Raw genomic sequence first — 27,362 nt, forward strand, 5'->3', positions numbered from 1 at the left:
GCATCCATTCAATTATTTTAGAAAAAAAGGTCTGAAATTTTTTTAGCTATAAAGAAAAAAAATTGAAGCCCTTATATGGGCAGTAATGGAGTCTGGTTGTCATCTAGTGAAAAGGTTTGGTACTGCGCCCAAACAAAATCTTACTGAAAGCTCATTTTTTGAGATATCAACCTAAAATTTGAAACACAACTTGTTCAGATTTTTGGCTTTGATTTTTTTTTGCAGTTTTAGAGTCGCCCAGGTTTTGAAAACATATATTTTATATAAAATATGAATAATATTTTTTTTTACATTGTACATTTTCATAAACTCAAACTTCTATAACTTTTTTTCTATTTCACTTTCTTAATTTATTTCACTTCTACAAAAATCTGCCAAATGTCTTCTTTAAAACAAGACCAATCTTACGTCTATATTCCAAAGCATTCTTGAATCACAACCATTTAAGTTCGAAATGTGCATTTTCATGTATTTTCAAAAAAGGGGGGGTGACACTTAACAGGTTAAGATGTTTTACTTACTACTTTTTGTAGTAGTCTGTGGAAGACATCATCTTCTAGATGTGCAAGCAGGAAGTAAACTGGTCATGTGACATTAATAGATTTTAATCAAGACAATCTATTTTATCATTTAAAAGTTGAATTTCTTGCCCAAAGTCAATAACATTTTTAGAGCTTCCAGAAATAAGAAAAAAGATGCGGTCACAATTGTGCCCGGTGGGATTAAACGGGTTAAGTGAGAAGTACTTTATGGAAAAAAAAAAATACAACCACAATAGAATCAACTAATGGTAATACAGGTTAAATATTACTTGTTCTTGACTGATTTCATGTGATCCAAAAAAAAAGGGGTCATATCCAGGTCATACTACACCTCAAAATCAAAAAGTCATGAATTTTTGGGTGTGGTGGTAAATTTGCTAAATATGTAAAGAATTCTTTAAATGATAAAACAAACAAATCAACACGTCTCTGCTACATAACAGCCTGAGGTAATTTGCAGAAATTTGTATCCTGCTGTTTTATAGCGAGTCATACACAATCTATGAACCGCAAACACATTAATCAGATGATGGCCAAAACCTTTCTAGATCTTTATCTTTATAATTCAAGTTTACCCTTCTCAACTAATATGTGGGTCTTTTTTGAGTCGAAATGATATATGCTGCATACTTCAAGAGCACATGTGGTGTGTATCAGCAACCCACACATCAAGATAAATCCATCATGTTTCCTCTCAGTGAGGGGAAGTCACTGCCTACGGTGCTGTCATGTAGTGTGAAAATAAGCATCATGGTTCATAAAGCAGAAACAAGAATATCGCAGACAATTTAACCACCTGTTTCTAACACAAATATTCCTAAGCACTTTTGTAATTTGAATATTGCATTTATTTAAATACATTAAAATTTGCAATGTAACAAAACTATTGGCATATGAAATTCAAACACCATTTAAATGAACAAAACATGGCTCACTTCATTTTCTGTGGCTAGTGCGTCACACACACTAGTTCATTTTTTTTTCTCCTCACCGTCACCTCCATATCTCCTTCCCCCGCTGACACCTTTCACAGACTACTTACAATATGAGTGCCCAATACAAAAATGAGGTAAGAAAGTGGTTTGACATTTACAGATAGCAGATCATGCAGAACATGCCTAAAAGCAACAAAAAGATTTGTTGTGAGGAACATTAAAAAAAAAAAAAAGTACATAGAGTGCATAACAAAAGAAAACAAAGAAAAAAATAATTACACAGCTTTGCATCTTTGGTTACAAAGTAGGTTGAACAATTTCACAGTTTTTTTTCTCTCTTTTAAATCCCCTTCCCAACCCCAAAAACATGAGACATCAGGGTGGCGGGCAGGAGAATATGGCAACTGACTTCTTTTTCCAACATACTAGCAACAGAACTGAAGCATTCTTCATCAGGGTAGATCATTGAGGATTCAGTTTAGATCTTCGCCCACAAACCTGTACAAACTTGTTACGCTCTTTTTATTCTTTATACTATACAAAATGTACATTCACGCCAGGTTCACATTCTTTATCCACAGAGAAACATCACTGTTAGTGTTTGAACTCTACCCACTGTTTATGGTTGCATTGATGATTGATATTGTAAAGACTGCTTGCTTGGATTTATGACCGATTACTGTCGGATTTATGAATCGAAAATGTTCCCCTCGACCTTATCGGCATCTGTGACATTGTTCCTCTCTGAAAATAGCAGCCCTATAATAAATAACAAACAGTACAATTGAACTTGACAGGTGAATCGAAATCATGTGAAGTACGGTGGCTCTGAAAATAGACTCTCGCTTCTTACAACATGAAAACTGCAATGCTAAAAAATACACCGCTTTCATGGCTGGATTCTCTTTATTAAAAAAATAACTCTCCTCACAAACTCTCCACCTCGTCCAGGGGGGAATGGGCCGTGCGGGAGCCCCGATCAAGACCGTGGGTCCACAGGCATGCTAGCATGTTGCGCCCGAGCAGAAAACGCCCCTCGCCCGTCACGATGGCCGACATCATGCGCGCTCAGCGAAGTAGTGAACGAGACAGGTTTTCTGCTGTTGTAACGATATATGCGTCATTCGCACAGGCTTCAGGCGGAGGTGACGTTGGGCTGTGGTTGTCGTGGCAGGGAGTCCAAGGTCGTATTGGCGTCTAGCTGGAGGTAAGGCTGAAGTTGGGACTGGGCCTGACCCGGGACGGGCCCAAGCTGGGAGGGAGAGTTGGATGGGTTGGAGTTGGGCTGGACGGTGAGTTGGGAGAGTTGCTCGCTGTTGGCTAGAGATTTGAGCACAGCGTTCTCTCGCTCCAGCACAGAGTTTCTCTCAAAGAGCTCCTTTATCTGCTCCTTCAAGACCTCCACCTCCTCCCGCACGGCATACATCAGATGGCTTTTCACTAAATCCTAGAGCCAAAACATAACAATTTCAGCATCAGAACCCATTCAAAATTTGTCTTACTAATTTTACTAACTATTATTACAGAGGACCTATAATGCCCTTTTACAGTCTTGATTTTGTTTTTTGGGGTCTACTTGAATAGGTTAATGCACATGTTCCACATGTTTGATATTGTTGCAGCACCTCTCTTCCCATTCTGTCAGTAACGCTGTGTTTAGTTCCTGTCTCTATGAAGCCCCTCCTTCTGAAAAGCACAATGTGCTCTGATTGGTCAGTTGTATCAGTGAGGGCTTTCGCACCGGGTAGTTCAAGGAACTTAGTTACAGGGGTTAAAGCAAAAAAAAAAAAAAATCTTTTGGCCGACAATTTTTCCTCGACCAAACCCCATTTCACAGCCCGTCGCACACCCAGTTTAAGAGCAGTTTCTTCTTCTTGTAATTAGGAGTATAGTGACTATATGCTTTACCTTCACAAATGAAATACTCAAAAGAACATTTGCATTTAAAGAAAGGCCATTTTGAACTGCGTTTCTATTATTTACACACTTTATGAAATTTCATTGTTTTCAATCTAATGCTTTTACAAGACTTGACTCTTTGTGATGCAGTCATACAAATAATGAACCATTTGCATTACTTTAACACAAATTTTTATTTCTCAAATACTAAAAGCCAACAGAGCTTTTGCCGAAAAGTGAGCTAATATCACAAACTATACATAATATCTGTTTTTAACCTAGCCATTGTAAATAAATAATATAAATGTTATTTTTTTATTTGATCTATGTTGATTATATGAAAAGTGAACAGCATGAGCAGGGCCGTACGCAGGATTTTATAAATCCCGAGGTCCTTGCTATAGTGATTCTGCTATGGGGGTTCGGCACTACAAAATGGAAATGCAGAATGTTTATGCTTATTGTTGACAAAACACAATCACATATTCGAAACGGGAATGGCCTTAAATTAGAAATGATTCAAGGATTATTTTGCATAGATGTTACATTTCAATCAAATGCCAATGCAATACTTCTGTGTCCAGAGGCAAATGAGCATCAAAGATTAGTTTCAGAAACTTGTTTTTGGACTTATCGGTTCATTTAATGGTTCAATTGTTCACTCATAAAGACAGTGACTTGTTGCCACCTACTGGCTTGATGCAAGTTGCACAAACATATAACATTCGAGGACCATATACAAATATTTATATTTATACAATACTACTATTATGGCATTATAATTAATAGGTGCTTGTGTTGTTAAATTGAGCTTATTATTTTTTTGTGTTAAATAGGAATACATTGTAATTATGTTAATCTCATGTCCACTAGGGCTGGGCGGTATGACGGTATATATCGTTACCGCGGTAGAAAATGTCAACCGTAGCAGATTTTTTTATTCCGTGTATACCGCGACATGCAAATAAGTGGGCGTGGTTAACTCGCGTGCAATGTGCGTGAGACTGAAACACAGCGAATTGCAAAAAGAAACACGGAGAAAGCAGATCAAGAGGATCCACAAAGGAATTACATTTTCTAAAGGGTTGTTGTTGTTAACGTGATATTTTCGGGGGGAAAGGTGCAGCAGTTCACTAGAGCAGTGCAGCACCCAGGCTACAGATTAGTGCACGCTCGCAACGGGGAAAGCTGGACAACAACAGTTCATATATCAATATCGTAACGAATAGAAATAACCTTAAATAATGTATAGTTATCTGCATCTTTCTGTCTCTTATGTATAGTTTTTAAACACGCAAACAGTTTGGCGCCCGTGGTAATGAACATCCTGCTTGTTAAAGTGAATGTATAATCCTGTAGCCTATCTGAGGCAAAATTACTAAATATGCATCGCGAGTTATATATTTCTAACTCCAAACAATTGGCCACCGAACCAGCTGATAAAATCTTCCTTTGATTCGATACGTGATAGTGATTACAATTTGACACTCAAATTAACCGATCGCATTTTACTGATGCAGAAGACGCGCGCGTGCACACGCACTGAGGGAGCGCGGTGTTCACCGGGCTATGGTCAAATAATGACGCAGTTACAGGTGTGTATAATTTAAACTAGGCTACTTTGTCAACACTAACAGTAGCTGCTGTTCGGTTTTCAAACTGCTGCTCTCCTTAGTCACTTCTGAATTTCTATTGAATAAAGCGCAGGGTGACGGGTTGCCAGATATCACAAAAAGAGCAAAACAAGCCCCTTAAAAACGCAGTGTAGCCTTATAAGCAGACATGGCAAAAATGTACCGGGGAACACATTTAAACATAACTAGTATTACTATCCTACAAAATTAGAAGGAAATAACTCATTTATCATGATTAGAATAGTTCAATATAAAATATTCAGATATTAAAAAATGATTGATGAAGTAAAGCATAAAATGATTGAAAAATGATTCAGAAACACTTTATTTAAAGTTTAATTGCACCTATGAGTTGTATTTAATATCAATCAGTTGGGGGCAGTTCATCAAAAAGTTGATGAGTGTGTTTTGTTTATATTTAGCTATCTAAATAGTTTACCAAAGAAATAATTTACCAAATAAGAGAAACAGAAAACAATGTGAAGTACTTTTCATTTCTAAAGTATTTGGGTTTATTTATTATACAAAGCCCTTTTTGTCGATTTTTTGAGAATAACTACATATATAAATACCTATATCGTGAAATATATCGTTACCGTGAAATAAAATGAGACATACCGTGAAATAGAATTTAGGTCATACCGCCCACCCCTAATGTCCACAGTATGCAATACCTGCTCTTCCTCTCTTTCTTCTTCTCACAGTCACCTAATCTTTACATGTACATCTGATCTTCCCAAAGCTGAGCTTTGAATGATACAGTCTTTTCAAACTGATTGTTTCTTTTACTCGTTTAATACTTTTATAGTAAACAGTTGTTTGGTTTAGCTACTCACATCTCGAAGGCCAAACTCGCACTATATGACCGCTAACTGTTAGTGACCGTTATTTGGGGGCACTTTTCGCCCATCTACATTTAAAATAACGAATGTGAGTGCGCAAACATGTGAACAAAAAAAGCTCAGCAAAACTAAAGCAGCTCAGATAAAGTCGGTTATCGTGGCGATATGCAATATCATTGCAACACCAAAGTAGAGTTAACATTAGGCATTTATTTCACAACCTTCATTATACGCACTTCGAAAAATTACCGAGGTCCTGACCTCGGGGACCTCAGTCCCAGTGGTGTCCCGTACCGGCCCTGGGCATGAGTAAGATAGGATAATTAGATGCGAAATCTATAGGGAGACATATGGAGTGGGTCAGACAAGATTTTGACCACATCATTAAGTTTTGTTTTGTATAAAGCCTTTCTTTAAAGTGAATTTGCATTTGGCCAATCAGCGTACACGTCACGGATAGTTCCTATAAGTGCTGGTTTAGACCTCTGAAGTATGAGCTAAATAAGTTCCTCCAAAAGGAGTTGCTAGAAGAAAAATCGTTCCTAGTTCCTGCGGTGCGAACACGCCGACATCCGGGTACTTCCGTCAATAGTTCTAGGATCTATGAAAAGGTTCCTCCGGTGCGAGAGCCCCTAGTGTTTTGTGATTGGTCAACCATTGACCAATTGGTCGAGCAGGTTTCAGAAATGTCAGAAACCGCGAGTTTCAACACACTACTAACGCAACTCAACCAGGCTTTGTCCTTTTGTTTTGCATATCTAAATGAAGGATATTGTGTGAAGTGTACTTTCCCGGAAGAAAACTCAAGAATACAATGCAGTCGTTTCAGGGGGTTCAGAAACAGTTCATAATATAGAGAATAACTATCTCTGGAGTGATTGTGTTTTGTAACTTTGCAGACCTTTTTCATTCTCAAACAGCAACATTACACGAATATTGAAAATGTATCTTTAATCTCTAAATATAAAAATATAAATAAATAAAAAAACTTACCATTGCTTGCTCTATTTTATTATCAATGGCGACCACACTTGCTCCAGAGGCACTGCAATTGGAAAAAAAGTCTTATTTAAAACATCTGCTGCATAAAAACATCATAACCAATTTGCAGACGTTTAAAGCCTGCACATTAAAGAATAACACAAACTGCTCCTGTTGCTGCTTCACTCTCCAAACATAGTGTTGCGTTTTTTAATATTATATTGCGCCACATGCACACATCAATCTTCCAACAAATCGTGCCAAAATCATGGAAATCGAGCAGGTCATGGAGCAACCCCACATAACGACAACTAACCATCGCAAACAGCTCTAACAGTACAGAAGAGTTACAGTGCTATGTGGGCGGAGGCCTCCATCTGATACTCATACAGGGCTTTATCCAAAGACGGGGGAGTGTAAAGTTAACTCACTTTACAAACATGCACAAGAAAACAATCACGTCACTGAACACTGTACTGTTTACACAATTACAGTCAAAACATTAAAGGAAGGATGGATGGAAGGACAAATGAATGGATGGATTTTTTTAACTGTCTATACATCAAAATAATCCTGAAAAGCTCAACTTTTTCATATATTGCTAATAACATTAATTGCATCTTGTGCGTCAAATTAGAATTAGATTAGAATGATTTCTGAGGGATCATGTGACACTGAAGTCTGGAAGTAATGATGTGGAAAATTCAGCTTTACCATCACAGTAATAAACACCATTTTAAAATCTATTAAAATAGAAAATTTAGACCAGGACTAATTTGGAACTAATGTGTCTTTTTATTAAAAATGTTCTATTTTCGACTGTAAATTTGTTACATGTTTTCGTATACATGCTGCTGTTGTTTTTTTGAACCCATCAATCCATCCAATGCACTGAAGCAGATCACATGTGTAGAGAGTCAAGACAGGCAATGATGACACTGATTTAGAGACATTCTGTACTTTTCCCAACAATTTACTTTCACAGGAAAAGCAGATTAGCATCAACCATAAAAGGTCCATTTAAGAGGAAACGCATTCAGTACAAAATCACACCGACACAATTTGGGAGACTAAATGGCTCTCCGTGTTGTTGTAATGATAGCTTTCACAAGCACATACACACGTACACATGCATACGCAATTGTTGAAGAAATATACAATCTCAAAAGAAAAGAAAAAGTTAAAAAGTGACAAAAAGAATTCACTTAAATATGACGTGGCCAGTGCTGTCTTGCAGTTTCAAGTCGCACAAACACGTACAATGCATCTCATCCTCTCTAATGTCACAGTCAAAAAGATTATTTTAAGCAGAATCTTTGGACTTAAAAGAAACAGTAGGTTGGGGAACTTGTTCAACTGACGAATTAGATCCAGTCTTGCAACATATCCAAGACCACAGCAAAGGCTGCTGATAACCTTGAGCCAAGCAAAGGTATTTAAAGGCTCTCATAAAGCTTTTGCAGGCTTGTCCATACAAAGGATTGCTTGTCTTATATAACTACTTATTCTTGTCTTTAAAAACAAGATGTCGTGAGTTGAGAAGAATGTAAGGTTAGTGTCGAAAAACCAGGCTGACTCAGAATTGATATCACATCAAAGCCATTAATGCCACAAATAGCCATTAAAAGGCAGGGTAGGCGATTCGTTCCAGAACATTTTTTGTTATGCTACTTGAAAGTCTCTTCACATCCTGATAGCAATCACAAGGTGAAGTGGTCTAAATGTATTTATATTAGGGATGCATTAACATTTCGGTTAATTTTCCCGACCGACAACCGCCGCTCGTTATCCGAGAATTAACCGTTAACTGATAAGATTATAATCTTATCAGAGAAAAACAGAATAAATAATATAAATAAAAACATAAAATAGGCCTACACTAAATATTTTCTTCAATACTTGAATAATTAACAAATTAAGATGACAAAAAGAAAACACTGAATCCGTTTGAAGCTTTGAAAAACTGGCAACTTTTTCCCCCGCCACCGCCAGACTAAGGCTACGTTCACACTACAGGCTGAAACGACCCAATTCCGATTTTTTTGCCCCTATGCGACCTGTATCTGATCTTTTCATGAAAGTCTGAACGACACAGATCCGATCTTTTGAAATGACCCAGGCCACTTGGGTATGTGGTCCAAATCCGATATGTATCCGATCTTTTGAAATGAGACTTCAATCTGAATGGCCAGGTCGCATGTATCCGACCCGCACGTCATTGATATGCACTGTTATGGGCCGCCGTAGACGTGTCTCTTCCCGCGACAGAGTTGATCGAAGACGCTCACAAATATAATCGAAAGTGGATCTGGTCATTCGGAAGTTACTGATGAATTCTGTATTTGTGAAGCCACTCACATCAGTATCCCACCACTCCTGGCTGCGACTCCGCACCCACACGTTTCTGTACCGAAGTTGCTACCACTGCTCCACAAAACGCCATGGTCAAAAACCTTGATCTCCTCCTTTTTATTTTTTTTCTTAAAACTAGAAGATTGTAAGTTTGTAAGTGTGCTGGCTCTGTTGGGAAAATAACCTCAATATCGCTAAACGAGCTCCACTGTTGACATCCATGTTTAGCTACTACCGCAAACAACAAGTGACGTCGTTGACCGTTGAGTACTCTTCTGCGCATGCGGGTCATTTCTGGGTCATGTCACGTTCACACAGGAGATCACAAAAGGTCGCATTTAATTGGAAATGGGAACGGCCTTGCAAAAAAATCGAATTTTTTCAAAAAATCGGAATTGAGCATTAAGCCCCTGCAGTGTGAACGAAAATAGCAGGCCTACCTCAATCCACACATTGTCTAGTTTTTATTTTAAAAAAAAGTAAAATGTCTACATGAGGTGGGGGTTAGTCTGGAGCGCAGCCTGTTGAGTTAGACCCGCGGCAGAAATGGCACAGATGTCCCGGGAATACAGAGATAACGTCTCGCTCATAGACTGTACAGTCAAAATTTTTACTTTCGGTTAACGGTTAAACGGTCAATATGAGCATCCCTGATTTATATGTATGTATACGTTGACATCACGTCATCGGTGCGTTTCATGCTATGCAGAGTTAGACAGACGTCAGTCACCGAGGAGGACCGCAACAGAAACAGCAGCCACCTTTTACAGTTCCTCCTGAACCAAAACAACCAGCTCATGCTGCGTTCACGCCATAACTACTGTAATTTGGTAGAGATGGAAACCCGTGACTTTATACTTGGAGCGGTTCTTGACTCGAATGTATGCGTTTCAATAAATGTATGCTTTGAGACATGAGTAGTTCAACGCCGTCTCTCGTGATGCTTTTGTTTGCTCCCTGCTGTGCGTGTTCATGTGTTTTGAAGGAGACGCTCTGAAGGGAGGGTGGGATCTCGCTATTTAATTTAAAGATAGTAAAAACATATGCAACACAATAGCTGAAAGGAACTCTGTATTTTACATAATATTTACAAAATTAGAAACTATAAAAAAAAAAAAAAAAACTTGATAAATCTGTAAAATAAAGAATGATCATGTTACAGTATTTTTCACAAATAAAGAAATTGTTGAAAATATGAATAAAAGTAGTAAACACTGTAACCAACAGGGTAGGGTTACAATAATCAGGTAGGTTTGTGCGCACTGGGAATCATATTTTTTTAGAATAAATGAATCGAAGATTTAAAATTGCCGATCGTGCGTCGAAGCTGAACTCTACTGTCTGTATTCAATTCGCACTGACCGTTACACAGAAGCCATGTTTCCATCCACTTGTCGATCGAATTATCTGAAGTTCAGTAAAAAACCTCATGCGAATAAAGCTGGTGAAAGTGTGTTTCCATCAAACGGCCTTAAAGCGGATAAAAACCTGTGCGTAATGACGTCACATGCTGTTTTGCGATCAAATTGGTATATCGAATTGATTTGAGACACGTTAAGGTGTTTCCATTCATTTTCTCACCGAATTGCACAACATTCAAGCCAACGTTTGCGAACAAAGTTTTACTAGGCAAAATGGATCGCACCATAATAACGTTTCCATCCGCGTTTATCGCATAAGCCGTATATCGATCAAGATCAAATCCGATGAGACCGATCGTATTTCATTTCATTCATGAAATTCAATCGAATTTTACTGTTTCCATAAGGCATTTTTCATTCGATATCACTTAATGCGGATAAAAACGTGAGGATGGAAACATAGCTAGAGTAACACGTTTTTATGTAGTCTACAAAACAAATGCACACATCACAAGACCTCACAGCTGGAATCGACAAAGTTTGCGAAATTAAATGTTTATTAGATATTCAAAGACTTCTTTAAATTATATAAATATGCTGAATGCTGACAGTAGATCAGAAAGTATTATAGCACTTGCCTTCCTTTTACTAATGACAGAAAAGCAAACAATATAATACTTTTTTGTATACCATTTACATTATTTAACAGCTCTAATCATTTTGGGAATGGGAGATCGGACGCTCAGTCACTGGCATTCTCAGCGCTTTCAAAATTAAAGTCCAACACGCTGTCCAACACATCAGCCAATCTAATTTAACCATTAAAAACTGCCAAATATCAGCCATGCAAATATATTGGTCGACTAGGCTGGGTGATATGGCCCCAATATTATTATCACAATATTTTTTCCACATCATACGACATGTAAGGGATAATGAACATCCAGCCAGTTGTGATCTCAGAATAAACCCCGACAGGGTGTTCAGGACTTTAATCAGCCTGATGGGGTTTATTCTGAGATAACAACCGGCTAGATGTACATTATCCCGCTTATTACACGGCTACTTGCCACATAAGTACAAATATTTCAATGAGTCAAAATACTTTATTAGGTCTGTAAACACAAAGCTTCCAAGGAGAGAGCAGTTGCCAGTGCGCAGCAAGTTCAAATTAGACGGACATTTAAGAGATACGATACAGTCATAACACTTATTACACAGCATTTCACCACATAAGTAATTATGGGGATAAAAGATATTGATTTGAGATTAAAGTTTTAAAATCGTACCCGTTTAGCCAACAGCGTACAAAACAATAGTCGCAAAATGGCAGCAGCTGCGTTGGTATGAAACGAGAGAGCGAGTCCACGACACTGGATGACATCAATAAATAACTGTACACAAAATATTGATTTGACTGAGTTATAATATTTTATTAGCTCACTAAACGCAAAACTTCCACGAAGAAGAAACGTTCCTAGCAAGCGTATAGCGCTGCTGACTTCAGTAACCCGGATGAGCCGGTGTTATCCGTTCTCAGCGGTTGTTATTGAGAAATAACATACCCCTGGATGGCGCGATTGACCAATCAGAATCAAGTATTCCACATAGGCGTGTAATAATGATAATTATCACAATATTTATTAAACATATTTGTTACCCAGGCCTGAGAATGAATGTAAACTTTTGTTCACAATTAAACTCCACAGAGTAGCTACGTTTTAATTTAGGGCCTCATGAAATCCATTAGATTTTTTGGGGATTCTGTTTTATGATTTAATACAAATTTATATAAACTTTAACAGTTGAATCAAGCATTTAAAATGTAATCAAATGCTGCACAACAGAACAGTGTAAATTTAGTACATGGATGAAAAAATATCTTGGTTGTAATATTCCTTAGAAACTTTCAGAAGTACATTTTAATAAAGGCTACAGTAGTGATATATTTCGGTCATAATTTCTTCAAGTTAAAATAAACTTTTATTTTGATGGTTTTTATTTACGAGTTGATAGTTTTTCACAAATTAAACTGTGAAAAGCTTGTGAAGTGACTCAAAGCAGCTCTGGAGATGAAGTTCATGTGTTCATGTCCTCGTATATTGAGACACTGAAAACACTGTGAGCCTCACGTGTGTGAGTGTGTGTATCAGACGAAACAGTGCAGCTCATTCACAGAGACACGCAGAAATCACTTATCGACATGCACTGACTGCCTATTGTTGCGTTTATTTCTGCTGTGTTTCTGTTATATCGAGCTTATCATCGTTATCGCGTAAATATTATTGCGATCTCGTTATGATATAGTTTATCACCCAGCCCTACGGTCGACCACTACTTATGATAGGCCAGGTTGGGCAACCAGTTGTTGAACAACTGACTAGATCTTTAGCTGTGGTGCATTTAATTGGCTTTATGCCACAGCTTCACTACTTCCTGAACTTCAGCCAGCCCTTTGTTTCCTGTCTGTCATTATTGGACAAACTGATTAATCCAGGTGTGCCTGGCCTCAGTAACAATGCAGAATGCAATGCTGAAGTTCAGGAAGTAGTGAAGCTGTGGCATAAAGCCTATTGGAGATGCTCAAGTCCAGTCAACTAGATGTTCAGAAACTAATTGACTAGCCCAATTATAAACATTTTGCACATTCCTAAAAACAACAAATTATCCTCTTCCTAAAAACAACAAATTATCCTCTAAATCCTTATCTGCAGCTCAACACTGGCTTCAGCTAATTAATTGTGTTAATGGAAAGCAATGCGCTTGAAACACGATTCAGTATCCCATTTTCCCATAGGATTTTAGCTCACATTTATTAATATAGCAATTTGCATATGAGCATTATGAGGTTATGTTTGCGCTGAGCTCCACTGCAGAGAGCACCACTTAAGCCTCAAAGCCATGCCCGCCCCATGCAGCACACTTCAAACGTCATCTGCGTCACACCAGGGTCTGTCCCATTACTGTACCTATCACAGGTCATCTTTGAGTCCTTCAGCCTACTGCCAGACTGGAAAGCTTGGTAGAAAGCTGTGGAGGGATTCCTGCACTCCATCCAGCAGAAAGAGAGAAATAGAAAAAGTTATGTGAGAAATGAAAAGATCAGGCCAAAGAGGACATAAAAGGGGAGTTGATTTGTAGTCTGCTCAGACTGTAGTAAAAACACCCAAAAGAACAATTGAGGTTAAATGGGAAATACATCAGATGTTCAGTAAATATTTGCAATGATTTTGATACTGCAAATTAAGCAACATGATTGCAATCATTTTAATTCGTTTTTTGTGACCATTAGGTTCCATGATCATGTCATCAGATTAGTTTGACAATCAATCCTCGTCTCGCCACTTGCAAGTACGAGAACAATAAGATAGGCGTTTTGATAGCATCTCTTATAATCAAAAGTTTGGGGTCAGTTCGATTTTTTAAAATGAGTCTCTAACTATGTGTTCTCTGATCATTTATTCCTGTGATGTTAAAGCTGAATTTTTCAGCATCATCACTCTATTCTCCAGGGTCACATGATCCTTCAGAATTTCTAATGTGATGATTTGACTAGAAATATTTCTTAACAGCTGCTGCTTATTTTTTGTGGGAACCATGAAACTTTGTGATTCTTTGATGAAAAGAACGTTTAAAAAAACAGCATTTATTTGAAATACAAGTCTTTTTAACAGAAAAATAAAAGTATAAAAGTACTCCAAACGTTTGAACTGTAGTGTACGTCACAAGATTTTCTCTTTAGCTTTAATTATCGCACTATATACTTTAAAAAATGTTTTTAACAATTCTCAAAGTTCTCATTTAAAGCCATTTTAGAGCAAATACATAAAGATATATATGAAATCTAAATTACAATAAAAACATACAGATTTTTATCTATATTGCCAAGTCATAGGTAAACAGCATGTATTATAACTTTAAAAAGTCTCAATGACACTTAAAGATACAATTATGAATCCTAAGCATCTAAAGATTGGTCAGTGATCACTTAAGTTCCTGTGATGTCTCGGTGAGACCACAGACTGTTACCATTATCTCCATTTCCCCAAACTAACAGGGCCTTCTCTTTAAAGTAACAGGACAGAATGTACTATATCAGGATGGGAGGGCTACAGCAGTTAGCCAGGAGGAGACCCTCCTCTCCATATAGCCCTCTATATAGGAATGGGAGGGGACAGGAGTAGATTTACCACATGTGTGAATATCTGGACTCTGAGCAAACAGCTTTTCCTAGAATCTGTGGAACGCTGGCTGCTCTCCGGTGGGGGCCGAGACCCCACAACCACACTCCTCGAAAAGGGCTCTTTTTCTTCTTCCTATGCATGTAACCCCATGGGGACGGCAGATTATATCTGGATCCAATAAACATCAGGATCGTTGCTTAGAAAGCATTCGACTACAGCTACGTGTTGAGACAAATGTGCATTTCCTGTAGATTCCAATTGGTTAATGTTGCATATGAGCTATTAATCTAGGATTTTAAAACCATGCGCCAACAAAAAAAAAAAAATATATATATACATGCATTGTAAAATAAGGTAACCAGGTTAGGGTAACCATAACAGTGGGTTTCAAGCAAATATTATCATTTCATCACTGAGGTCAGTGTAATGATACATTATTTATACCTCTGAAGTGGATCAGAGAAAATGGATTTTTTAATTAGAACATGTGAAATGGTTTGAAGAGGAAGAAAGGCAAAGTGAATCGTGACACTGACAACCAAAACGAGGCATTTCAAAAGTCCATCCAACATTTAAAATGTGATCTGCCTAAAGGGACAGTCTCACAAGACTGAGATGAGTGAGCAGCCTACATAGGCAGCATATTTTGGCATCATTAGCCACTGTCAGGCCAGTGCGAGCCAGGGCTACCAACGTGTTGGGCGAGGCCAATAGCCTCGAGCACAAAATCAAGTTGCGTTTTAGAACAAATTACAAGAATTACAAAAACCGACAAAAATTACAACAGAACAAAAATACAAATTAAATTAAAAGTGCTTTAGGTTTTTCAGGAAGATGTACTGACAGTGGCATTCATATAAGTAGGGATGCACAATATAGGATTTTGGCCGATATTCGATATGCCGATATTTTCAAAATAATTTTGCCCGATGCCGATACCGATACCGATATATTTGTATTTTTTTTTAAGTGCAAAAAAAGCTTATTAAAGCTTCTATTAATGTTCTCAGTCAAGAGCAGTGAGTGATTTCCTCTGTGTTTTGTTGTTTTATTAACATTAACGGGATAGTTCTCCCAAAAAATTTAATTGTCATCATTTACTCTCTCAAGTTTCTTTCTTCTGTTGAAATTATAAAAGTTATTTGGAAGAATGTGGCTAACCAAACAGTTGCTGTACTCCAGTGACTTCCATAGTATATTTAAGCACAAGAAAGAAATGAATCCAGGTTTGAAACAACATTAGATAGACAGAATTTTTATTTCTGGGTGCAGTATCTCTTTAAAGACAAGCGGCAGAATATTATTACTGTCTCTTTAATGGTGTGTTCACACCGAACGCGAATAGAGCGTCAAGTACGCGTCTATCGCGTTTAGTTAGAGGCTTGAACATTCGCTCGAGTTCAAATTTTTCAACTTGCGCGGAAGACATTCGCGGCAAACGCGTCGCCCAATTCGCGTCATTCGCAACGCCCGGCGCGAATGATGCGTCTATTCGCGTCTTTGCATTGACTTTGTATGTAATCTACTCGCCCAAATAATTAAATTCGCGTTCGGTGTGAACACACCATAAGAACTGCACGCGAGTAACGCGACGCGTCTAATATACACGCATTTGACAAGCAGATTTGCTTTCACTTTAGACATAACCAACTTTGTTTATGTAAACCTTGTGTGTATTTGACAGTATCAGCGCAATAAGACTCGAAAGATTAGTCCAGTATGCAGGCGCTGTGACAGGCTTTTAGTTCCTGTGAGCGTCGGGTGTAACGCGCTCAGAAAAGCGGATGATAGAACAGCGCATCAGCACGTGAATGACATGTTTAACTAGCAAGACTTTGACGCATATGCAAACAATGAACTTTTGTGAATTGCAGTGTCCCGTGAGTGTAACTCTACCTCTGCGTTTACATGTGATGTGATGTGAATGTACGTCGCGTTGTACAGTATGTTGAGATGATGGCGCAAGAATTGAACTGATAGAATGCACGATACTATGATTTTTCTTCAAAAGCAGATCGTGGAGACATTTTAATCGTCCACGATCAAAAACCGTGAGACGCACACCCCTAGTTGGAAGTTTAAGTTGCTGGCGCTCATGCTTCGTTCACGGTCGTCACGTGCGCATAGGAAACACGCCACCCTATCGGCAAGACTCATCGGCAGAAATATTCATATCGGCCGATGCCGATGATGGTCATTTTAAGCTTTTATCGGCCGATACCGATGTTGTCCCGATATCATCATGCATCCCTACATATAAGTAATGTAATTGTAAGCCTACAACAGAAATTGAATTATCAAATGTAAAATAACACTGCTGTATATACATTAATATAGACGAATCCTTATTTAAACTACAAAAGTTATACATTCAAGAGCAGTGAGTGATTTTATCTGACTTTTGTTGTTTGATTAAAATCAATTCTATACCGTTACACACAGTAAACGTGACCACACCTTTAGTCTGCCTGGGCCGTTTTTTAAAGTCAAAAAATAAATTGAGTAGACGGAAGAAACAGAGACCACTGGAGTAGCGGACTGAATGATACTCATCTGGAACTAGAACTCAATTACTAAAGTTCTATACTTTAAACTAGGGATGTCCCGATCCGATCACGCGATCGGAAATCGGGCCCGATCACGTGGTTTCAGACTCGATCGGAATCGGACGTTACCTCCCGATCAGGACTCGGATATATGTAAATTAGGGGTGTAACGGTACATGTATTCGTAATTATTGAACCGGTTCGGTACGCATACCGAACGATTCCTAGGACCATTTTTCCTGCAGACAAAATCCGCGCTGGCGCGATCACCACAACGTTGCGCAACATCAAATGGCGAACGTAATGAAAGCGGAACGAAACTGCGTTACTCATTATATTGTGCTTAACGGACCATTTATCAGTTCGGACCAGCAACATCTGTGCAGCGCGAGATCAAGCGACACTGTGCTAAGAGATCCAGAGAAGAAAACATTTGAATTCGCCACTGAAGTAATAACATTGCTGCGAGATCTAGTGAGAAGAATTCAGATTTCTCCGTTATTAACCGTAGATCTCTATTAGATCAAACAGCGCTGACGTGGGAACCAGGAGAAACATTGTGCCGTAAATGAACATGGATTTAATGTTGCACTTCAAAACTCAAATATTATATAAATATATTTTTAAATGTTATTTTTAATGTGATTACCAAAACATTAGTTGTTCATCCTTCATAGATTACCCCCATTTCTAAACCTGAAAGTTTCAAGATGTAGGAAAACTCAAAACTTATTTAAAAATAGTTTTTCTTTTAATAAATAGGAAATTTCTCTGGCATTTCTTTCTTTTTGCTGTATCGTATTCGTATCGAACCGCAAATTTTGTGAACTGTTACACCCCTAATGTATATATATATATATATATATATATATATATATATATATATATATATATATTCTCATTATTTTTTTATACACTTAAAACATTTTTATTTTTTGTTTACATGCCTGCCGGGTATTTTAAGTTGAGGTGCTATTTGTTTTTATATTAGACTTTTTCTATATTTATTGTTGCACTAAAGTCCAAAAGTGAAGATTTTATGCTATTTATTACTTGATTGTTCAAGCTACCTCACAGAAGTGCTCTGTTTGTTAACAGAGTTGTTGAATGTTAAAATAAGGTGAATTAAATAAAAAATAAGGAACATCCTGGATCTGTTTTTTCTCACTTCTTTATTCTTTTTTATGTATTATATAAGTATCGGATCGGGACTCGGTATCGGTAGATACTCAAAATCAAATGACTCGGACTCGAGGGCAAAAAAACCTGATCGGCACATTCCTACTTTAAACCCCTGATGAGAAAGAATGAAATACACTAGGGTGTTGTGCACACACACAATATCTCTTCTCTTTGTCTACTAAACATTAATAAACTGATAAAGAAAAAAACAGTACTTGTATCGAATTTGCACCTGTACCTGCAGATACTCAAGGTTGCAGTATCGGTATCTGACTTGAAAAAAGGTATTGATATTGATCCATTCTTACAAAAAGTATTTATAATGTATTCAAAATTTGAGTGTGCTGCTGTGTATTTTGTATGCTTAGAGTATTGTGATGTTAGCTTGGCAACAAACTAATTGGAATCAATTAGTGCACTTTACATAAGTAGTGCTATTTGTATGATGCATGGGGTTGCTGCCTACCCAGTGTGCCAAATCAGTCACTTATAAGTGTGAAATATTTTGCATGCTTAAAGATTTAGTGTGACCGCCGCTTGCACAGCATGAAAGCAGCAGCTTTTATTCTAAAGACAAAACAGAGATAGCAACTCTACATGAACAAAGGCCTAGAGGAAGTACCTGAAGAGCATGTTCTGAAGACTTTGACAGATTGTGCACTGCTTTACTGTCAGCTGAAGTCAGCAGTGTCACCTGGGATGGAGGTGTTGTTGAGAAATCATGTTTTAAAAGAAAGAGGGAGGGAATGCTTGCCGAATACAAAGACGCTTTAAGATTCGAAAGCAACGAGAGGCATTAGAGATTGAGAGAATGGCAAGATTGGGGGAAAAGGTACATTCTGACCTGCGCTGGTGTTGAAAGATTGAGAAACACAGTTGCACACATGAATCACTGTATGACACTTGACAAATGATCTGTACTTACTTATGACTAGTAATGTAGGTCAAACAATTGTTTTGATCAACAAACAAAACTAACCGAGCCCTGAAAGCTGAAGGCAATGCCAACTAAAGGCCGGCTGTAGCTTTTTAATGCTAGTCTTCATATTCAATTGGTCTGCCTTACATAACTGGTTATTTGCCAGGGATGTTATATGCCAGCGTGCATCATCATATCTCAAAAAGGCGGCAAAAACAGAAGAGGTTCCACATTCTAACCAGCAGATGGGGCAAAACCTGATCTCTTGTTGCACAATGAGCTAATTCATGGAAAACACTTTCAGATGTTAGATTTATAATCCCAAGACTTAGAATGTCAAAACAACATCACATATGGGACAAAGTAATTACTAACTGTTACTTTGAAGACCTTGGACCTGGTCTATGTTGTGAATGACCATGTGACAAAATCAATGTTTTATTAGTTGAACCTGATTGGGTGGATTTCACACAACAAGTCCATGTCATATTTCACTCAAAATCAAAACAAACAAGTTGTATTTTGTTATATTCAAGTAAAACCTCTATTAAAGTAATGAGAATTGGTGCAAGACATGTTTAACTGTCAGGAAGTTGTCATGTCATAATCCTAATGGTTCTAAAAAAATATATATATTTGTGCAAAGTTTGGAGTAGTTTAAAAGAAGTCTCTTCTGCTCACCAATGTTGCATTTATCGGTTCAAAAATACAGTAAAAACAATATTACAATTTAAAATAAAAGTTCTTTTTTTATGCATCTTTTTCAGCAGCACTTGATCCAGTAACACTAACACTTTATTTTCTATTCTATTAAAAAAAAAATCATGGACTGCGTTAGATGAAACTGAGAGGGGTCATAGCACTTGCATATTGTTGTCCTATTAGTTTCACTGCTTCTATTGTTCTCATTTGTAATTATCGCTTTGAATAAAAGCGTCTGCTAAATGAATAAATGTAATGCATTTTGAAACATGATTTATTCCAGTGATGTCAAAGCTGAATTTTCAGCATCATTACTCCAGTCTTCAGTGTCACATGATCCCCCTAATCATTCTAATATGCTGATTTGATTACTAGAAATGCTCATTATCAACGTTGCACTGCTTAATATTTTTGTGAAAATGTCAATTTATTTTCAGAATTCTTTAATGAATAGAATTTCAAAGAACAGCATTTATTTAAAATATTTAGTAACATTCTAAATGTCTTCACTGCCACTTTTGATCAAGTTAATGTGTCCTTGCTGAATAAAAGTAATAATTTCTTTTAAAAAAATGTTTTTTAAAATGATTGACCCCAAACTTTTACTCATTTCTTAAATTTTATTTTGATTTTAAGATAGCTATTGACTGATATTTAACAAAATTTATATACATTATTTAAATTAGGGATGCACCAATATGAAAATTTTGGCAGATACAGAGAACTCTTTTTTTGAAAGCCGATATATTGGCCGAGAGCCTTATTAAAAAATATATAATTTTTGAGAGCCTTATTAAAAAAAAAAAAAAATCTCACCATTAAAATCCATGACCCAAGCACTCAATTTTATGAAGCCTATATGACAGGCTTAAGTTTCACTTCAATGCATTTTCCTTTTTGAAGTGATTTCAATCATATTTCAAGCAATTCAAAAACATCATAGCGAACCGTGCACATCTGAAGCGTCTCAGCTGAAGGAAATAATTCATTATTTATCGGCACGATAACGATAACATTAAAAACTAACATATATCGGCCGATACCGATATGGTGGCCGATATATTGTGCATCCCTAATTTAAATCTATGATCAATCTCCAAAAAATGACAACAACAAAAAATGGGGGGAAAACCAGCTCTACACATAATGCACAGATTAAAAACTTGTGAAGATGTGAGCTGTGCCAACCAAACCATATTTACAACAAAGTATAAATCTAACTGCATTAGGCAACTAAAGGAAAACAATAACAGCATCTGCTGGGTGAACAATTTTTAAATACGTTCATGGAGTTTGAGGAAACAAAGACAGATGCATGGCATCCACAAAGTATTTCAGTAATTCCTGAACAGGAATGCCGTCTTGTGGAAATCACTCAACACGTTATCTGAACAACTGCCTGTCAGATGACCCTTGTACCCCAATACACAAAGGAAATAATGTGAAAACTATGTCTTTAGAGTCATAAATAAGGAGTGATGGCTTTCTCTGTCTTTTAAAAGAGCAATAAAGAAGAAAAAAACGTTTTTAACCATGTAGTAGAGCAACCTTATCTCTAGAAGTAAAACATAGGGGAAGGTCTACTGTTCGATGTGATAGGCCTCCGCTATCACAGACCCCCCCTTTGCATATCAGCTACAAAAGGTGTCACCATTTAGTGACAAGCGTCTTTACCCCGGGCTGGGCGAGTGACAGGCACGTAGGAGGCATCGAGCTGAGATCCAGCCCTTGAGTTTAAAGGCCACTGCCTACTCGCACTATACTTTGACTAGTACATAAGCTGAAGCCACAGCTTCGAGTCATCTAAAGCACTTGGCAGTTCACCATTTCCTCTCGAGTACGCCGACAAGTTGATATATTGTGTACAAGTTGCAACGCTGGAACTGAAAGTCGAGCATCTAAGAGGAAGCCAAGCAGCGACACTTCTCAACTGAAACTGTGTCACCAGATATGCACGGCCCCCTTTTGCAATTGAGAAAGCACTGCCATTTCTGGCATTCTTGTGACATCCGGAAGCAAACAAGAAACATTTTTGTTTGCATGCTTGTTTGAGTACTGTCACACTAGTGCATATTAAACCTATCTTTTCAAAATATCAGTAAACATACAACCTCACTGTACATTCAAAACAACTTCAACCCATGTCTTACATATGCACTACTGTTTGGGGGTCAGTACTTTTAAAAAAAAAGAAATTAATACTTTTATGGAACACATTAAATTGATCAAAAGTAACAGTTAAAACATTAACAATGTTTCAAATTAATTCCGTTCTTTTGAACTTCCTATTCATCAAAGAATCCTGGAAATTAAGCAGCACAACGGTGTTCAACATTGATAAGATGATATGTTTCTTGAGCAGCACATCATCATATCAGAATGATTTCTGAAGGATCATGTGACACTGAAGACTGGAGTAATGATGCTGAAAATCCAGCTTTGATCACAGGAAAATGCATTTTAAAATATATTAAAATAAACAGTTCTTTTAATTAATCTTGTAATATTTCACAATATTACTGTTTTTCTGTATTTTTGATCAAGTAAATGCAGCCTCAAAACCATAATAGTCTTTTTTCAAAAACTTTTGGAAAAACATTACTGACCCCAAAAACATATGGCAGCGTATATATTAAACTAAGCCAACTTCATTACCAACAAATACAATTTTTTTTTTAAATAACTCTTCAAAATGTTAAATCAACCATTGTGGCCATTGTAAACAACCTGATAAAAAGCATCACAACACATCCTACCTTCCCGATCAAGTGAATTATGAAACATTAACGAAACATTTTTAAATGGATGGGTCAAGCAGCCAACAAGTGTCCAGCACACAAACTCCTTTAAAAGTTTATGAATAGCAGGATGTTCCTCATGAAGATTTGTTTTCACTAAATAATCCCATAATCCCATTATTTTAATGACTTTTGCTGTTTTTCGAAAATGAGAAATACTGTAATAATAAAACCGTGGGTGTGTCCAAACTTTTTCCTGGTAGTGGAATAGCAAGAGATGGAATAGCAACTCTAATGAGAACAACCACACATCCATCACATGTCACTGCATTCCTCACAACACAACCATTTGCACATTAATGCTAAGAACACTGCATGGACATTTACCAGGATGAAATGACTAAAGGCTGTTCTCATTGCATAAAATTCTGTCATCATTTACTCACCCTGAAGTTGTTCCAAACCTGTATGAATTTCATTTTCTGCTGAACACAAAAGAAGATATTTTGAAGAATGTCGGTGTTGTAACCAAACAGCTGATGGACCCCTTTGACTTTCATAGTATGGGGGAAAAATACTATGGAAGCCAATGGGGTCCATCAGCTGTTTGGTTACAACACCGCCATTCTTCAAAATATCTTCTTTTGTGTTCAGCAGAAAGGTTTGGAACAACTTCAGGGTGAGTAAATGATGGGTGAACTATCCCTTTATCATCAAAAATTCTTGAAATCTTACCTGAGCCTGTGTATGCATTAAAAAAAACCACTCTCTGGAAAATATAATAAACCTAAATCAAGATTTTAAAAAAAGAAGAGTTCCCACGCCTTTTGACCAAATTCAAAGATGGTTTTATGTTTTTTTTGTAATTAATTTTTACATAAAGATGCCATTCACACAGACTAATTTCTATCTCATGAATTATTGAATTCACTAAATAATAATTTGAATGAGTTTTCAAGGGCTGGAAATCCCTTGACATTTACAGGTCTTCCATGACTTTGGGAACCCTGCATAAAAAGTGACAGTTCAGGCAGTCAAATCCCTTAAATCACTCAGAACATGAATGGCACCTCACCTGTCGTCCTCCCCATCAATGGGAATGGATATTCCGAAAAGACTGTTGACAGCCGGACTGGACAACTGCAGGCCTTCTGTGATTAAGGGCTTCATCATGTCTGTGCTGTGAATCTGTGCCGATGCATCAGACATCCTCCGGCTCTCATCCGTCTGACTGAAACCCATGGCAGGAGAGCCGATGCCCGCTGCCGTCCCGCTGCGAGGAACCTGGCTGTGTGCAGAGGTATTAAGGTTGGGTACTGTTGCCGATCCTGGCAGAGCAGTGAGCAAACTCAAGGCTGGCACGCCACCTACTCCGACCGTCCCTGGTGCTGCGGGCATGTTCTGAGTGCTTTGCGGCGGCGTCGACAAGCCTGAGGCCTGGTATTGTCCCACTGGTGATTGCTGAATTGATATAGGGCTGATGCTGCTCAACAGCCCCACATGCTGCACCAGGTTTGGGACAGATGACACCGGCTGGCTTCCTAAGGGAACACCTCCAGGGACTCCGGGGCTTTCCACTGTACCCAGAACCTGCATCCCTCCAGCGGATGGGGTCGGACCGGGGGACGACCCCTGACTGACGGCATGTCCGACAGAAAGGCTTGCTCCGGGGTGAGTCTGGGTGACTGTAGGCATGTTACTCTGGGTGTATTCAGGCTGACCGGCTGATATCTGAGCTGGTTGGCTTTGCAGGTGGTGTGCACTAGACTGGGGTTGATAAAGTTGAGGAGGAGGGATGCTGGGAGATTTCTGAAGGTGGGCACCCGGGTGTCCTCCATCATGATGGAGACTGTGCGGGACAGCGACATGAGAGTTTCCCAGCACCTGCTGCTGAGAAGACGGAGGCACTGGCTTATTACTAAAGGTCTCAGGTGAACAGGAACCCGGGCCGGTGAAAGATGACCCGTCGCTACCTGCGTCAGGTGCCACCTGAGCCATTACGGAGCCGACGGTGGCCCCGAGACCACTGTCCCTATCCGCTAAGGGCTCCGTCACATTGGTGTGCCTTATACTATCCACAGTCCTGCTCATCACAGAGCCATCCGTGTCTTTCTCATAATACTCCATACAGGTCCACCGGCCCCTCCTGAAGGGCTCTCCGGTGCCATGATCAAGCTTAATGACCCTGAAGCGTGAACTGCAGCTGGTTACGGTCGTCGCACTTGATGAATTTGTGACTTGAGACGTGCCCGCCGCTTGAGCACTAGAGGCCTGGATGCCCTGGTGACCCAGGCTGTTGCGCGGGATAAACCCACCGTTCACGGGGGCGGCAGCGGGCAACTGCCCCTCTGATTCACACACATTATTCAAAGTCTCCTCCGAGGAGCTCATGTCACAGACCTCAGGCTCATAGTCAGTCCTGGACATGTCAAATATCTCGGAGGACACGTCCTCTGTCCGGGACTCATCCGGGTCGTCCAGGCTCTCGGTGTCGTCGGTCGCGCTGTTGGCCCCGACTTGAGCCTGAGTCACACTCGTGATCTGAAAGCAACTCTTCTTCTTGGCCGGCATCTTCGACATGCTGAACAGCTTTTTATGACACCGAGACCCCTTAAAGACGCTGTTGACTTCACAAAACAGCAGATTGTTGCGGCACCGGACCCGAAATTTCACAGTTTTTCGAGATGATCGCGCGTCATCAGTCTTCCTCTTCTCTCCTGTTGCATTTTCGACGCGTGAACGGCGGACGAAAACAACCTCCACAAGCGGTGTATGAAAGATGACGTGTTGGTTATTAACTTATCCTCATATGCTGGTGATCCAGAAGGGCGGTGTGTGTGTGTAAGGCCGCTGTCGTAGATTCGGCTGCGTTCACTCCCCCTGCTGCCTCTCACTTCTCTACCTACATATAAGTATCAAACACATCCTGAACGAGCGCTTTGAAACACCGCCTCCTATGGCACTAAACTCAGCGACTAGATTCGGGCATACTAACAAAACAACTACGAAAACGGTTAGAAATGAAAGTTTATGGCTAACTCTAACTGGCAGACTTCGGAAACAGAAAATCTAAAAATTTCACCTCCCGACAAGATGGCTATATAATTTCGAGATGCATGCTGGGAAACGAGCGCAACAGGCATGACGCGTAAACGGATCGTGAATACGGCTTCCTACGCTCAAACTAACGGCGTAAGTTCATTTACCCTTTCGTTTTAAATGCACATTAAAACGGGACTCAACTCAATTAACTCCAATCCTGTAAAATATTTCTCGAAAAAATATGTTTTTTTATTGTTTTTATTATTCATATATAGGCTAATGTTGAACATTAACAGAAAGGCAGTCATACTTGAAAGATTTACAAACAAATGTAGTATTTAAGATTACATTGAATTTTCACATCACATTCTATGCCCAACAACAATAAACAAGTTAAAGACAAGGGAAAGGGGAAAAAAATGTTTTATGAAAGTCATTCTTGCCTACATAAAAGCTAGTGAAAGTTTCCACTAATGTCCTGGCAAAATAATAATAATATTAATATTAATAATAATAAGAGTTTCACTGTATGCTGTAGGCTAAGTTAAGTTACAATGGGAACCTGTTATGAAATAAACTATTATATTTTAAATTCATATAGGCTAAAATTACAACATAAAACACATTTGACATTCCTGGTATTTATGAGAAAAAACATTACTGACTGTTATAGTTGATTCTTGCTTGAATCCATTGTTTTTATTGTGTTCACTTATTCATCTAGCAGCTATAACAAAAATATGCCAACATTTTATGGGGGGTAGGTCTCACAAAAAAAAATATTCTAATTTAAGAGAGAACAGTGAAACCAGTTTAAAGGCTTTAGTCACTTGACTCAGACTCTCAGTCGCAAGTGATGTTCAGGTGTTCTATGAAATGCATATATTCTTCTGTGTATTTATTCTGAAACTATTTCCACTCTACCTGCTGCAATTGTACAGTGCTGTTATCATATTGATGAATGGGTTTTTATTATACTTATTGAGTGGCATTGTGTGTAGAATTTCAGCTATGACCAGTAGGGGGAGCAATTGCATTCTGCACACACACACACACACACACACACACACACACTTCTGATTAGCTTGAACCTTCTGGAATCCTGGAATATTGGCGGTGTTTTATCTGTCTTTTCGGTTCAAATTATCAAAATATATAATAATTGCGTTTTATACATGCCAAGTGCAATATAGAAATAACACACAGTAAATTCACACGACCATTAACCTACTTTGAGGAAAAGCCGGAAGTGCTTTAGTTCGGCAGTGAGGAGGAGACACCCCTCTGGTGGATTTTTCACAGATTTATTTCATATTCAGTTCTCTAGTAAAACGTTTTGGAAATTGTGTTCCACAAAGACTATAGTAAAATCAATTTGGTCTTTTTTATGTATATGCCTATTCTCTTCAACCACTTTTTTAGTCTTATGCTTAAGCAACTAAAGCTAGTTGCTGGAGCAACTAATCCAAATAATGCAACACACTTTTTATATTTTACTATGTT

At 38.3% G+C, this 27,362-nt stretch overlaps 1 protein-coding gene across 2 annotated transcripts; it reads right to left on the reverse strand.

Moving 5' to 3' along the window:
• Nucleotides 1-2,201: 2,201 nt before the first annotated feature.
• Nucleotides 2,202-25,943, reverse strand: LOC130096599 (TSC22 domain family protein 2-like). Of its 2 annotated transcripts, XM_056263166.1 has the most exons (4): nucleotides 23,893-25,943; nucleotides 13,516-13,590; nucleotides 6,846-6,897; nucleotides 2,202-2,924 (listed from the first exon to the last, which is right to left on the reverse strand). In XM_056263166.1, exons 1-4 carry the CDS (start codon nucleotides 25,395-25,397, stop codon nucleotides 2,613-2,615), a joined length of 1,944 nt encoding a protein of 647 aa, XP_056119141.1. In that variant the 5' UTR covers nucleotides 25,398-25,943; the 3' UTR covers nucleotides 2,202-2,612. The 2 variants fall into 2 exon arrangements, with proteins under 2 accessions (XP_056119141.1, XP_056119146.1); XM_056263171.1 differs by lacking the exon at nucleotides 13,516-13,590 and having other exon boundaries at nucleotides 23,893-25,942.
• Nucleotides 25,944-27,362: the final 1,419 nt, after the last annotated feature.

The sequence above is a fragment of the Rhinichthys klamathensis genome, unplaced genomic scaffold (genome assembly GCF_029890125.1).
Source record: "Rhinichthys klamathensis goyatoka isolate OS25496 unplaced genomic scaffold, OSU_Roscu_1.1 h1tg000011l_1, whole genome shotgun sequence".
NCBI classification, from domain to species: Eukaryota; Metazoa; Chordata; class Actinopteri; order Cypriniformes; family Leuciscidae; genus Rhinichthys; species Rhinichthys klamathensis.

Excerpts from the sequence above, each read along its gene's own strand:
- LOC130096599 (XM_056263166.1), bottom strand. The coding sequence starts at position 25,397 with ATGTCGAAGATGCCGGCCAAGAAGAAGAGTTGCTTTCAGATCACGAGT. Across the intron at positions 13,591-23,892 it reads ATTGATGGGGAGGACGACAG|GAATCCCTCCACAGCTTTCT; the intron begins GTGAGGTGCCAT and ends GATGGAGTGCAG. Across the intron at positions 2,925-6,845 it reads ATAAAATAGAGCAAGCAATG|GATTTAGTGAAAAGCCATCT; the intron begins GTAAGTTTTTTT and ends TTTTGGCTCTAG.